This window comes from Emys orbicularis, chromosome 9 (genome assembly GCF_028017835.1).
Source record: "Emys orbicularis isolate rEmyOrb1 chromosome 9, rEmyOrb1.hap1, whole genome shotgun sequence".
NCBI lineage: Eukaryota > Metazoa > Chordata > Testudines > Emydidae > Emys > Emys orbicularis.
In genome coordinates, this window is record NC_088691.1 from 82,797,136 (window position 1) to 82,810,767 (window position 13,632).

General features: G+C 39.2%; 1 protein-coding gene across 1 annotated transcript in view; it reads left to right on the plus strand.

Moving 5' to 3' along the window:
* Positions 1-12,047, plus strand: part of TIPARP (TCDD inducible poly(ADP-ribose) polymerase) — a 35,005-nt gene extending 22,958 nt beyond the window's left edge. Inside the window, exons 3-6 of the mRNA XM_065410959.1 lie at positions 1,980-2,148; positions 4,286-4,467; positions 10,724-10,999; positions 11,377-12,047. Coding sequence (XP_065267031.1) covers positions 1,980-2,148; positions 4,286-4,467; positions 10,724-10,999; positions 11,377-11,824 — 1,075 coding nt within the window. The 3' untranslated portion in view covers positions 11,825-12,047. The remainder of the gene's footprint in view (positions 1-1,979; positions 2,149-4,285; positions 4,468-10,723; positions 11,000-11,376) is intronic.
* The last annotated feature ends 1,585 nt before the right edge of the window (positions 12,048-13,632 follow it).

Sequence of the window (13,632 nt, forward strand, 5' to 3'; positions counted from 1 at the left end):
CAGAAAGTCCAGTATATGCACAAATGTTGTGAGTTGTTGCCGGGGCTCCCATAAACATCTATTTTCAAATGACTATGAAAGAAGAAATACTATCCTTGTATTACTAAACACCCATGTATTTCTGTAAAAATTTATACTGCACTTTACAGAACATAGATAAGACATATCCCCTGCCTAGAAAAGCTGACAACCTAGGGGCGAGGTTGTGATATACTCATGCAAGAAGTAAGGCGCTTCTCAACATGAGTTAAAATCTAACATTCTAGCCCACCACTGTAAATAAAGCTATTCACATCTGAGTCATAAATATTTTATCTAAATAAACCATAACACATTCATTAAGGATAATGGAATATTTTAAGGTCTTTGAAGGCTATTATCAATGAGGTGAAGTTCATAATTTCATAAACCACTGCTTAGCCCCATTCTATAGTCTCGCAAGCAAACTCCCATACTCCCTGTCTCTACTGGCTTAGGAACTGTGCTTGGGATCTATGTACATGCAGCTTCAACTGGAGATGGGACTTAAAGACTTCATATGAATAGCCTTTTTGAACACCAATCCAAACACCCTCAAATTAGAGAGATGGTTAGATTGGATCAATTCAAAACTTTGAGGGTCAAGACCATCTTTGCTGTTCCTCTGAAACTGGTTTCAAAAAGTTTGGCTGGCTAGTAGGGATTGTTTGCTTAGAGCAAAACATTCTGTAAAACATTGGTTATTTCCCTCAATAATGGCTGGTGAAGTGGTGTTAGAAGCCATTTTTGCTGAACCATACTGACGCCACATTTAAACATGACTCCTACATCAGCATAACAGCCTTATATTTTTCCTTGAGGTAAAGAATATAGGCGCCGACTCTTGATAGGTAATCTCAATTTTCTCTCATTATACTTCTGAAAGCACCAAATTACTTTTATATAAAGTTGCATGTTGAAGTGTCGATTTTGTAGCAGCAATACAGCTAGCAGAACAAAAAGCAAATATTTCTCTGGGTAAGCTTCATAATAGTGAAATCAGTTTTTCTTTTCATATTATGCCAGTTCTTTTCTGCTGCACATGTGATGAAAGATAAGTGAACTCTCTGGTGGATTAGCAGCAGATGCTCCTCATCTGGAGACATTTACATTTCCGCTTCTTCCCTGAAGCACTAACTTTCACAAGAATAACCTTTTGAATAGTATTTGGCTGCTTCATCAAACAGGGTTGTGTGATGTATTTGCTTGATAGTATGCTACAAATGTCAAGGATACATATATTGATCTTTCCATAACTCATCTATAGTGAACAAATATCTCTGTACGAGGAAGGTTTCTTTTCTTTCTATGCTTATACAATATTTCCTCACCAGTGTCCTTATCGATATATTAAGGGTTAGATTGCCCATAGTCTGTGTGTTTGTTGGAGAAAGAACTAGGAACCTTCCCCTCTTCTATTCTCTAAGCAAGGAACAGGTGGTCCCTATAATAGGAGGATGAGTGCAGTGACAACCCCCTCCTAACACTTTCTACAAAGGGGGTGGAGAGAAAGTGGGGTTGTGGCTCCATTGCTTTTCCTCCGCATTGGCCAGCCAGAGAGAGTGAAATATCCTGCAGCATCCTAAGGCATGGAGTAGTAGATACACAACCTGGAGTTCTGGAACTTCCTGACCCCCCCCCCACCCACAGCCCCAAGATGGTACAGTTCCATGCTGTACATAGCCATGTTTTGTCATAATCTGGCTATAACTAGGGAGGCCCAAATTGTGTCCACTTACATCCCATGCAGCCCTGCTGAAGACCATGCAGTTGCTTGAGGTATGAGTACAGAATTTGACCCTGAGTGCTCAGAGTTCCACCTTCGTTTGGCTTGCCAGTAGTGGATAAGCCTGGTGCAATTGAGACATGTTGTAATAGCATTGTTTCCAACCCTCTCTCCCCCAAGGTGTCCTTGGATGTATTAAAAATTGAAAATTCTTTGTTTTTCTTATTCTTTCCAGGGGACATGAGTTTTTGGTAGATCTGAATGTTATGAACTTGTATGAAACCATTGAGTTTGACCAAATGCGGAGGCTGTCCACACCATCCTGCACCAGTTCCAATTCCAACTACTACACAGTCTGGAAATACTTCTGCCGGGACCATTTTGGCTGGAGAGAGTACTCAGAGGTATCTGAAACTTTCCATAAACCTGTTTTGGACCAAAATCAAAAATTATATTGGAAATACCTGCTCAGGTGGAGTGGGTATCACTCCTTCTTGATCTCTTTGCCCAAAACAAGTGTAGTATCTGTATAATATTTGATATGTCCTTTCTCCGGGGGCCAATACCCCTCATTTGCAGGGGGCTGAATAGTTTTCATCTCCACCATGAATCTATTGGTGTATAAAATAGCAAAGATTTTGTTTCTCTGTGGTCAAAATTCACCCTGCATCTTATGGCCATAGAAAGCTTCCAGGACTGCAGAACACCTCAGTCCTTCTGCAAGTGCAGAGGCTCTGGGTTGGGGCAGGGAAGGAACAGGGACTTGGCCAGTGGTTCTGTCATTGGCCTGATTCATTGACCAAAGTGTTGTGAAGGTGCTTCCCATTGGTTTCATCAGCTACTCTAGTGCAGAGGTTGGAGTAGCAGCTGTGTGACTACTTAACCCCTACCTATAGGTTAGCAGTGTATTTTAGTTCTGCCCAGCCCCAGTCTCCACGTAATTCCCCTGCTCAAACTCATTTACTTGGTCTTAGTGAACTGGGGCAGGATAGTGAATTTCATCTGCTGGGCTTAATCTTGCCATAGGGGCACCTGCATTGGGGCAGCGTGGAGCCACATTGCCCCAGGTTGGAGCGCCAAGAGGGACTGTGCCTCAAGGAGGCAGAATCCTTCTCAGAGTTCCCCAGCATGCAGAAGCAGAGCACCCATTCAGACAACACCGACTACAGGTCTGTCTCATCTTACGCGGGGGTTCCGTTCCGCAGTTAGCGCGTAAAGCGAAAACCGCGTATAGCCAAAACCCCATTGAGTTCAATGGCAGGCAAAATTGCCCGCACTACAGGTATAGTATTAAAACTGTTTTTTCTTTTTTTTCTTTCCCGACCGTGTAAAGTTGAAATCACGTATGTTAAATGCGCGTAAGATGCGACAGACCAGTACTCCCTCCTGTGTGCCCTTTTCCCCTCGTATATCTGCAGAGCTGCTGAGTACAGGCTGGTCCTGTAGGATTAGATTTATTTTCAGCTTGCACCTGGCTTAGACTTGTTCCTGTAAAAATACAGAAGTAGAGAACCACAATCTAAAGAGTTTTAGTAAAACAGAGCCACTAAACCTCTGTAATGTTTTCCTCTTTTTGAGAGTCTATTAGCTCAGGGAGCAATGTTTCCAAAATCCTCTGGTATTAGAGAATGAAACTAGTTCGTTCCAAGAGCATCACCAGAATCATGAGAACATTATTGCACGTTGCTACACAAAGGTTTATAATATTTTATAATATTAGTCTCCAATTCCTCCTTTAGAAACAGCCACAGAAATGTAGAAAATTACTTAAACATCAGGGTGACTGTTGAATAGAATCAATATTGCATACAGCCAGCAGAGACAGCAATAAAATGAGAACTATGCTCTGCTGAACTTTTGTTCCACAAGTGACTTGTGATAACATTTTAAATGTGGAAGCTGACTAATAGGTACTATCAAATTTAAGAGCAAATTAACACATGCTAGTTTCAGGGCAGTGTGGCTAAACCCTCAAAAACTGATTTTAAGATATGAGAGAATATGTTATAGAGACTTATTCTTAAAGGAAAACTCTTTTCATTTTGATCAGTTCATTGTTCTGAAAACTCACTTTGGGAAGGCAGATGAATGGTTTTAATGCTGGGATTCCTGTGTTCAATTCTCATCTTTACCAGTGACTTGCTGTATGAGCTTCAGCAAGTCACTTAACCCTTCTGAGCCTCAGTTTATCCATCTGTAAAATGTGGATGCTATTATTTCTCACTCTCACAGGAGTATAGTGAGACTTATTTTATATTTGTCAAGCATTCTGAGATCCTTGAATGAAGAACAATCTAAATGCAAATAAATAAAATGGATATAGAAATCATATTAAATGTAATTCTCCATTTTATTAGTGCTTCTGAAGCAGACATTTGAGGTTTATAATGTGATTAGACAAATACCCATTTAACCTTTTAGCTGGGTAGTTGAATTGTTATATTATTAAAAACACTTTACAAAAACAGTTGAAGATAGAAGCAGCGTTAGTTCTTTTGCTTTGTTACCATAACTTACTTTTTTTCTTTCTTTCTCAAACAGCCTGTTGTACGATTGATAGAAGAAGCCAACTGTCGGGGTCTGAAAGAGGTCCGGTTTGTTACCTGGCACAATCAGTATATCTTGAACATCAAAGATGGCTTCCAACAAAATGCATGTTTCCGAAGAGAAATCAAGAGGAGACCCCTTCTTCGCTCATGTGTTGTGCTGATGCCATTCTTACAGTAGGTATCCTGGGGGGGTGAAAACTTTTTACTGTGAAAGGGTACTTTTCAAAGGTCTTTCAACAATGGTTACTTTCCTTCTTTAAGACATGACAGAGGGAATTTTTCCTTACTGGCTAGGAAAATCTAGAAATAATAGGTATGTCCAGTATTATTTACTGCAGGCCACTGAACTCAAATTGTGTGCTTTGGTACTCAATCTAGTAGGATTTCTGAATTAGTGATACTTATTTTTTATGTATAAATATGGGCCCTGATTTAGTAAAGCATTCTTATAGAGGAAAGGTGCTTAAGCACATATTTAATGCTAAGCTTATGCTTAAGTGCTTTCCTGAACCAGGACCATAGATTTTTCACTTAGAAAGAGCCCAAAGCTTTGAAAACTTTACCAATAGATTTATAAACATGTAGCAGAATCACTTCACCCCGCACGCAGTTAGTGCAGCCATCTCTGTGGTGAAACTCTGCAACTATTTAACAGCCCACAGCAACACTGCTCAGCAGTTTAGAAGTAGAAGCAAAGAATAACCCTAGTATTAGGCTTAAAGTTCTTTTCTCTGACTTTCTCATGCACAGTGTAGATTTCCTTGGGCTTGTACTGAAGACGTTCACTGAAAAGTAACTTAAGTAATAACAGTTTTAGCAAAATATCTCAATTATAGCACTATACTGTAGTTAAGTGCCAATTCTGAAATGACCGTCCATTGTCCCACAACAGGAATCAGCCTGAGCTGTGAATTCCTGAGCTCAATGTGCATTATGTTTCCAAATGTTTGAAGCTGAGGTTTAAGTTCAAGCCTATCTCTGAAACATATTGATTTATTGATCATGGAGGATTGTGTTCCATGACCAATGGAGCGGGGAAATGGCATGCCAACGCTTAATGGCCTTCTCTGGCCTGGCACTTTAGGAGTGAATGCCTACAGGGCACAACCCTACTGTAGCTGAGCACAAACCTTTACAGTCCCCAATCCATTGAAATCACTGGGCGTTCTGCCTGTGAAGTAAGGCCTACCAGCAAATAGTTGGAAAGTGCTGGCCACAAAATGTAGGGGGATGTGATAGGAAGAAACTGAGTCTATATTTAACTTACTGCACCTCTGAGTAGCCATTTTCTCTCCTTGAATATGATTTCTAGCCTGTACTCAAAATCTAACCTTCAATAGTGCGCAACTCTACACAGGTGCACACGTTTGGTAGAAGGCATCAGGAGCCTTCCACTCTCCCCAGCCCTTGGATCCTTTCTGCTCGGGCAAAGTCTTGTTTGGGAGAGCAGGCCCGGATTTCTGGTAGCAGCTTGCGTTGTTGATTAGCTACCTAAATGGGATCGCTCTTGTACTTCTATCTAGTGCATGCTGCAAACCGTGAAACAGTAGAACTCCAGTGCATGGGGTGTAAGTCAGGGCAGATTTGGGCCAGCGTTTCAAGAAGTCAGCCCTTTCAGAAATGCCACCATCATATCAGCAATGTTGGATACTGCAATGTAATTTCTGTACTTCTACTGGCTTGGCTTGGCAGCTCTCAGCTTCCTGCTACTAGGTGGTACTATGGAGAGCCAACCTTTAGCTGACTGCTCCTCCTTTGTCACCCTGCCTCAGCTATTCCGTGAATTCTAATGCAAGCAGGGAGTGGAAGGGAACACTTGGCCCCTGGTTCTGAGAGTGGATGAAAGGTGGGGAGGACCAGTCTGCTGTCATGAGGGAAAGCCTGTTGTGGGATGGAGTGTTGTAGGGATGTAGGAGCTTGGGACCTCCAGCAGTTTGGATGGACATTTGGGTGTATATCTGAACTCCAGACACACTGTATCCATATTCATATGAAGCTAACGTTCACCCCAATCCGTCGTGGCCCTCCTGTGGCTGAGTACCTTCCTGTCCCCAGGCTCCCAGCTTATGTAGAGAATCATACCAGCCAAGGCTTTCACAATGCTGGCATCTATGCGCTTAACACCTTGCAGGATGAATAACATCCTTCTCACTAGGGGATGCTGGCTGGCTTTTATTTTATTATTTTATTTTTTTTAAAGGATATAATTTACAGATGTACCCAAATTTGGGCTTCTGAACATGAGAGGTACAGATGTACTTGAAGCTTGCCAAACTGTTGTCCACATTTCTGCTTCTCACTCTCTTTAGTGATCACCAAGCCATCAGTTCTGGGCTTCATAAAAAACAAATGTTTAAAAACACTTTATCATTTTCAAGAACAATTAGAGATAAAGCATGCCTTGTTTTATCATCCTCTGCATTGGGGGTGAACTTGTTCACCCAAAGGCCAAATGAGAAAAGTGTTGCATTGTAGTCCTTTTTGATTAGAACTCATAAAAATGCCATTTTTGTGATCTCACCAGCATAGCTGGAAACATTATTGTCAGAGTCCAGTAGTTAGGAACATATTGTCCTCTTAGCAAAGGGGTGGAAGTCGTCAGTCTGACTGGCAGCTTGTCATGCTGGGCCAATCAAAGAAGTTTTAACTGCTGTATTAGGTCTAGAATGCTCATTAGCTTGCTGAATTGTTATAGCATCATAATTGTGAGGTGAAAGTTAATTTGTTCAGGGCCTTGAAACAAGTAATTGTTGGAAATATTTTCAGTTATAGTCTGGTGTGGGGAAAACCAAGAACAATAAAACGATATTGGGAAAAAAGAGTAAATATATAAAAACATGGACTTCTAGTTATAATACTTTTGATTCTAATCTTACGGGGAAAATAAAGACATGAGATGTTTTCCTTCATAGCCAACTGATATTTTGCTCTGAGTGCCTGTTTTACTACAGTTTAAGGGTCTGATCCTGAAAGGTGCTGAGAATCTGCAACTCCCAGTGACTTTAGTGGACTCATAGTGAAATTTCCACTGTCCTGTCATAAACCTCCTTAATTCTTAATGCAGTACCCCTGAGACTTTTCGCAAATAAACCAGTGATCTCACACCACTTATTAGTGAAAGACAGCAGTGTGCTGTAGGGGGGGGATCTTAGTATTCAGACTATTACTTCATTAGTTCACTATTAAGTACAGTGGCTGCCAGTAAAAAGTCAACATTTGCCACCAGTTACAAACAGTGATTGCCCCTTTTTTCCTATACCTAAAATAGAGAGGATAGGATCCTAAGTTTAGGATAGGATATTTAATATAGGAGTTGTGATAAATGTCTGATAATGGTTGACAAATGTTGACTTTTTAATGACTTTTCATGTAGTATAAACGCTTACAATTAATTTACACTTGTCAGAATAAAGGAACAAAGTACATTAAGTGATGCAATATCCTTAATGATTTTATTGTTTGCTTGTTTACTCTCTCATCTGTAACATTTGTTAATTTGCACGGGGTCTTCCAATCACTAGCATGAATTAATGAGGTTCTATTGTAACTTTGTTACCCACTGACACTTTTCCCTGTCGAGCAAAAAAACAACAAACCAACCCCCATTGTAATATCACAGACAATTACTACAAAATCATTAGGAAGGTACATTTACAATCCATCCTCTGGGTTTCCTTTAAACTATTAATGAACATAGTGGGCCAAATTCTGAGCTCAGTTAAACTGGTATAAATAAATCCAGAGTTGAAGTCAATGGAGTTGTTGTGTTTTTAATAGGGCTGTAACGGAGATCAGAATTTGGCTAGTGGTTCTACTTTTCAGCATTGTACAACAGATGAGAGCTATGTAAGGAGATAGATTTAAGTATAGTTCTACTCTGAAAAGTATCTGGTTAAAAATGGTGTTACAGGGATCACTGTTTGTTGTTTCTCAGAGACCCAAATCAAATGTGATAGAAAAAGCTGCTTATTTTTTAAAAAACCTAACTATTTTTTAGCCCTGTAAGTTCAGCCTTTAATCAGAAAGTCACGTTGCGTTCTTTCTAGCTTACACATCACCAACAATAAAGATTCTGCAATCAGAACTTAATTGACAATTCTGCTGATAATGCACGAACAAGAATAGAAGCCAGCTCCCATAATTGTGTTGGCTCTGCTGTGAAAAGCAGGGAGAACATAACTTAGTCGGTAAAGAGTCTCTGAATACACACCGAGCAGACTGGTTGAGTAAGAAATTGCCAGTTTTACACACTTTTCAACTAGAACCACACTTTAACCAAAGGAAATTGGCTGCAATAGTATTGCCTTCAGCAAATTCTTAGATAGATATAGTGCCATAGTAAACTTTTTTTTACAAAGATGGCATAGGGAGCTAAATCTTGCTTTCCTTTCCCATCCAGTGAGTTTCACTGACCTAAATTCAACTACTTATATAAGGAAGGCAAGCAGGATTTGGCCTGAGATGTAGACAAAACTCAACTCGCCTCTAATGTAGCCAATTGATAAACAGAATGTTCTCATGTCTGTCTTTCCTCCTAGCCAGAGCACATAGATTTTCCCTGTTTCAGTAGGGATATGTTTTTTGTAAAATAAAAGTGACCTAGTAACTTTAAGGGTGTGATTAATATGAGTTCCACTGCTTGGGATTAGATACACAGCTGTACCTTGCGTGTCAAAGCTCTAAATCAGAGATTGGCAATTTCATAATTTGACCTTGGCCAAGTGGTATTGCTTACTCATGACTACTCTTTACTGATCACCTGTGCCATGGCTTGGCCCTGGAATCAGAGGGAAGTGTCCATATCAACTTCCTTCCTTCCTGCTTCCCCAGTGCCTGAGTCTGGCAACTGTAAAATGAGTTCAGGTCAAGTGCTTAGCTCATGCAAACTGACATAGCTGCATTGACTCCATTGACTTCAGTGGAGCTACACCTATTTACATCACCTGAAGATCTGGCCCTCAAATTTTAAGCTCATAGAACCTGACTCTGCACAGCCTTATTCGACCATGGGACTACTCAACTAAGCAAGCATAATTCAGTTGAATAAGGCTTGCAGCTTCAGGTCCCTAATCAGGTGAATATAAGCCAGAAACTATGCTAGTTATCTAAAGTTAGCCAGTCTTAAATGTACCTGCCCACAATCCTGAAGCATGCTTCAGAACTGGAATTATTCACTATGGGTGAAATCTTGGCTCCACTGAAATCACTGGCAAAATTCCCATTGACTTCAGCAGGGCCAGGATTTCACCCTCTGTATTTATTTTTGTGCATTTTAAAAATCCAGCCAAATGGACGTGTAGCCAACACTTACAGTTTTCCTCCTTCTGGCTTGAATGGTCCTTTGCTGCCACAGCTTTTACAGACAGCAGCATTGCTCCTCCCTCCCATGTGTCACCTCTTACCTGGCAGCACTCCCCGCAAAAGAGGCTGGTCCAAGGCATGAAAATAAACACATGCAGATATGCAAGTAAAAGCAACTAATTCTAGACAGCTTTCCTCAGGACATTAGAGCAATAATAATGCAACACTGAAATTCAGCTATCTTTTGTGGTCTTAATTATGTTTACCCATTATTTATCCAGGATCATAAATCATGCATGCCTTTTCTTCTTGAAAGGTGTTCTAAGGGAGTTATCAAAATGTTCTTTTGTTCTTATTTTGTATGTTGCTTGTTCAACGGAAATAGTTAATGAATCACAGAAAGTTTGTAAAATAATTCCACTTCCATTTGGTAGCGTTCTGTCTGTCTGAGAGATTTAGAAACAATTATCTGCCACTGACACATGTAGCAACTCATTCTAAGTTTTTCTTCAGATTAGAAGCCTTACTAATTACTATGACAATAGGTTTCCAGTGGTGTTTGCACTGAGATTTTCCCCCCTTAGTGAACTGATTCTGTACTCGGGCAAGCTTATGAGAATTTTGACATTGGTTTGAATGGACGCAGGACTAGGGACTAAACAGATAAGATGTTTGGCATGCTCTTTTTAAACAAGAATTTGAGCTATATAAATTACTGCATTGCCATATAGCCGTAAAGCAGCAATAGTTTAAGAAGAACAGGAGTACTTGTGGCACCTTAGAGACTAACAAATTTATTAGAGCATAAGCTTTCGTGGGCTACAGCCCACTTCTTCGGATGCATATATATGTTCCACTCTATATGCATCCGAAGAAGTGGGCTGTAGCCCACGAAAGCTTATGCTCTAATAAATTTGTTAGTCTCTAAGGTGCCACAAGTACTCCTGTTCTTTTTGCGGATACAGACTAACACGGCTGCTACTCTGAAATAGTTTAAGAGATTCTCATAGACTAACGTCAGAAGGGACATTGTGAACATCTAGTCTGAACCTTGGTAACTAAATAATTGTAGTTTGAAAGTCTTATTTCTGATTTTTTAAATGCAAACTCTTTCTCTTTCCCAAACTAGGACTCTGGGTGGCAATCCTCCAATATCTTCTACATCAGCTGAACCAGCCTCTTCACAAGTCTTATCTCCAACTGCTATTACCTCTCCAAACCTTTATCCTGAAACTTGGATTAGTATGGATCCAGCTCAGGACTTCATCCAAGTGCCTGTTTCTAAAGAAGATAAAAGCTACAGAACCATTTACAATCTGTTTCACAAGACTGTGCCAGAGACCAAATATAGAATTTTGAAAATACAAAGAGTGCAAAACCAGTTTCTCTGGGAGAAATATAAAAGGTGAGTCCATATAAATAGTCTTCTTTTATCATGTTGGAAAACTTCCCTTCTGAAATAAAAAAGAAATGATGGTGTTGGCCATGAAATATAATCTGATTGTTAAGCAGAATATATAAACTTCATCAAATCTCTTCTTTTAAAAAAAAAAAAAAGCAACAGCTTTAAGTTGAATAATTTTGCTTGAAAAATAAACATCAGTATACATATTTCCTGAAAAATTTTGTGTAAGGTGGTTATATGCTACATTTTGACACATTGAAGAAGTGTTCTAATTTTCCCTTTTGCAGTTCTAACCTTCAAGATAACACTAATATGTGGAGAACTTTTTATCCATAGAGCTGCACTGAAAATTCATCCTTTTTCTTTTTCTATTCCAGGAAAAGGGAATATATGTCTAAAAAAATGACCGGGCTTGACAGAATAATGAATGAAAGGCACCTGTTCCATGGTACCTCCCAGGATGTAGTGGATGGAATTTGCAAGCACAACTTTGATCCACGAGTCTGTGGGAAGCATGCCACCATGTTTGGACAAGGCAGTTACTTTGCCAGGAAGGCGAGCTACTCTCATAACTTTTCCAAACGGTCACTCAAAGGAGTTCATTACATGTTTTTGGCTAAGGTACTGACAGGAAGATACACAGTGGGCAATCATACTATGAGAAGACCGCCACCTGTGAACCCTGGCAGCATCACCAGTGACCTTTATGACTCTTGTGTGGACAATTACTTTGAACCTCAGATCTTTGTCATTTTTAACGATGACCAGAGCTACCCTTATTTTGTTGTTCAGTATGAAGAAGTTAGTAACACTGTCTCCATTTGAAAATCCTCCATGCTGCTAAATTATTCATTATAATGAACTTTTATCTGACATTTGTAGTAGTTTTTGTGGAAAAAATGTGGACTTTGCAGAACTGATTAAAGTTAGTGGCTTGGAGGAGGGCTTAAAAAAATAAAAAAAGAAGAAATCCTGAAGTGACCAGTTATGCACTTGCTGTTTCATTATGTATGTGCAAATTGTAAATATTTTCCCATCCTTTTGTTATAAAACCCTGTTTATTTATGTTAGTAAATATTCATGTTTAAAAAAATGTTTGGGTCAAATTATTTAAATTATGTTGTGCTTATGCATATAATTGTTGGTTCATAGTTGACTTGAAAATTTATTATGCCCTGATCCCAAACTCTTTAAAACTTTTTTAAATGCAGGATCAAGATACTCTTGGTTGCAAGTTATTACAAGAATTGGCTGAGAAGCTCTCTGAACTAATAATGTTGACTTTTAAACAAATTTTGGAACATTAAGGAAGTTCTTGAGGACTGAAAAAAAGCTAATATGCCAATACTTAAACTATGTGTCATCCTATTTAACTGGCCTATATTTAATTAACATAGATCCTGGGCAAAATTATAGAAAGGCTGTTATGGGATGCAGTCCATAAAGAATGAAAGGATGGTAGCATAATTAATGCAAATCAGCATGATTTCATAGAATCATTGAATTGTAGGTCTGGAATGACCTTGAGAGGTCTTCTAGTCCAGTCCTATGCACTCAAGGCAGGACTAAGTATTTTATGGGAAATAGGGTCTTGTCTAGCAAACTTGATATTTTTTTTTATGGGATTACAAGTTTGGTTGGTAAAGGTAACAGTTGACATTATATATTTGACTTAGTCCTGTGTGACATTCTAATTTTAAAACATTAGCTGTCTTCAAAATCAGTGTAGCCCACATGAAACTGGCTAACTCATAGATCTTAAAAAGTAATTGTAAATGAGGAATCCTTATCCTATGAGATGTTTCTAGTGAGGCCCCATAGGGATCTGTTCTTGGCTCAATGCCATTTGATATCTTTAGCAATGATCTGGAAGAAAATATAAAATCATTGATGGTAAAATTTGCAGGCAACACAAAAACTGGTGGAGTACATAATGATAGGACTAGTCAATTACACAGACCAATTTGGACTGCTTGGTAAAACAGGCTTATTTTAACAACACGCATTTCAACACAGCTAAATGCAAGGTCATATATGTAGGAACAAAACAAAACAAAAAGCTGGCCATAGTTACAAGAGGGGAGATAGTATCCAGGAAGGCAGTTAAACTGAAAAGGATTTAGGGATTATGGTACGTAACCATCTGCATATGAGCTCCCAGTCTGATGCTGTAACTAAGAGAGAGAACATGATCCTCAGGTAGATAAGCAGGGGAATATCAAGTAAGAGTAGGGAGATGGCATTGCCTCTATGTTAAAATACATATATTAGTGAGTCTCCAGTTCTGGTTTCCACATCTCATAAAGCATGTTGAAAAATTGGAAAAGGTACAAAAGAGAAGTACAAAGAATAATTTGAGGTCTGGAAAGCCACCTCATAGTGAGAGACTTCATCTGTTTAGCTTATCCAAGAGAAGGTTATGGGGTGATTTTGATCATGGTGTACAAGTAGTTGCATGATTCCTGATAGTAACTCTTCAATCTAGCACACACACAAAAAAAGCATAATAAGATTTAATGGTCAGAAGCTGAGGTTAGACAAAATCAGACTAGAAATGTAGTGCAATATTTTAACAGTGAAGATAATTAACTTTCAACTTACCTAGAGACATAGTGGATTCTTTCTCACTAGAG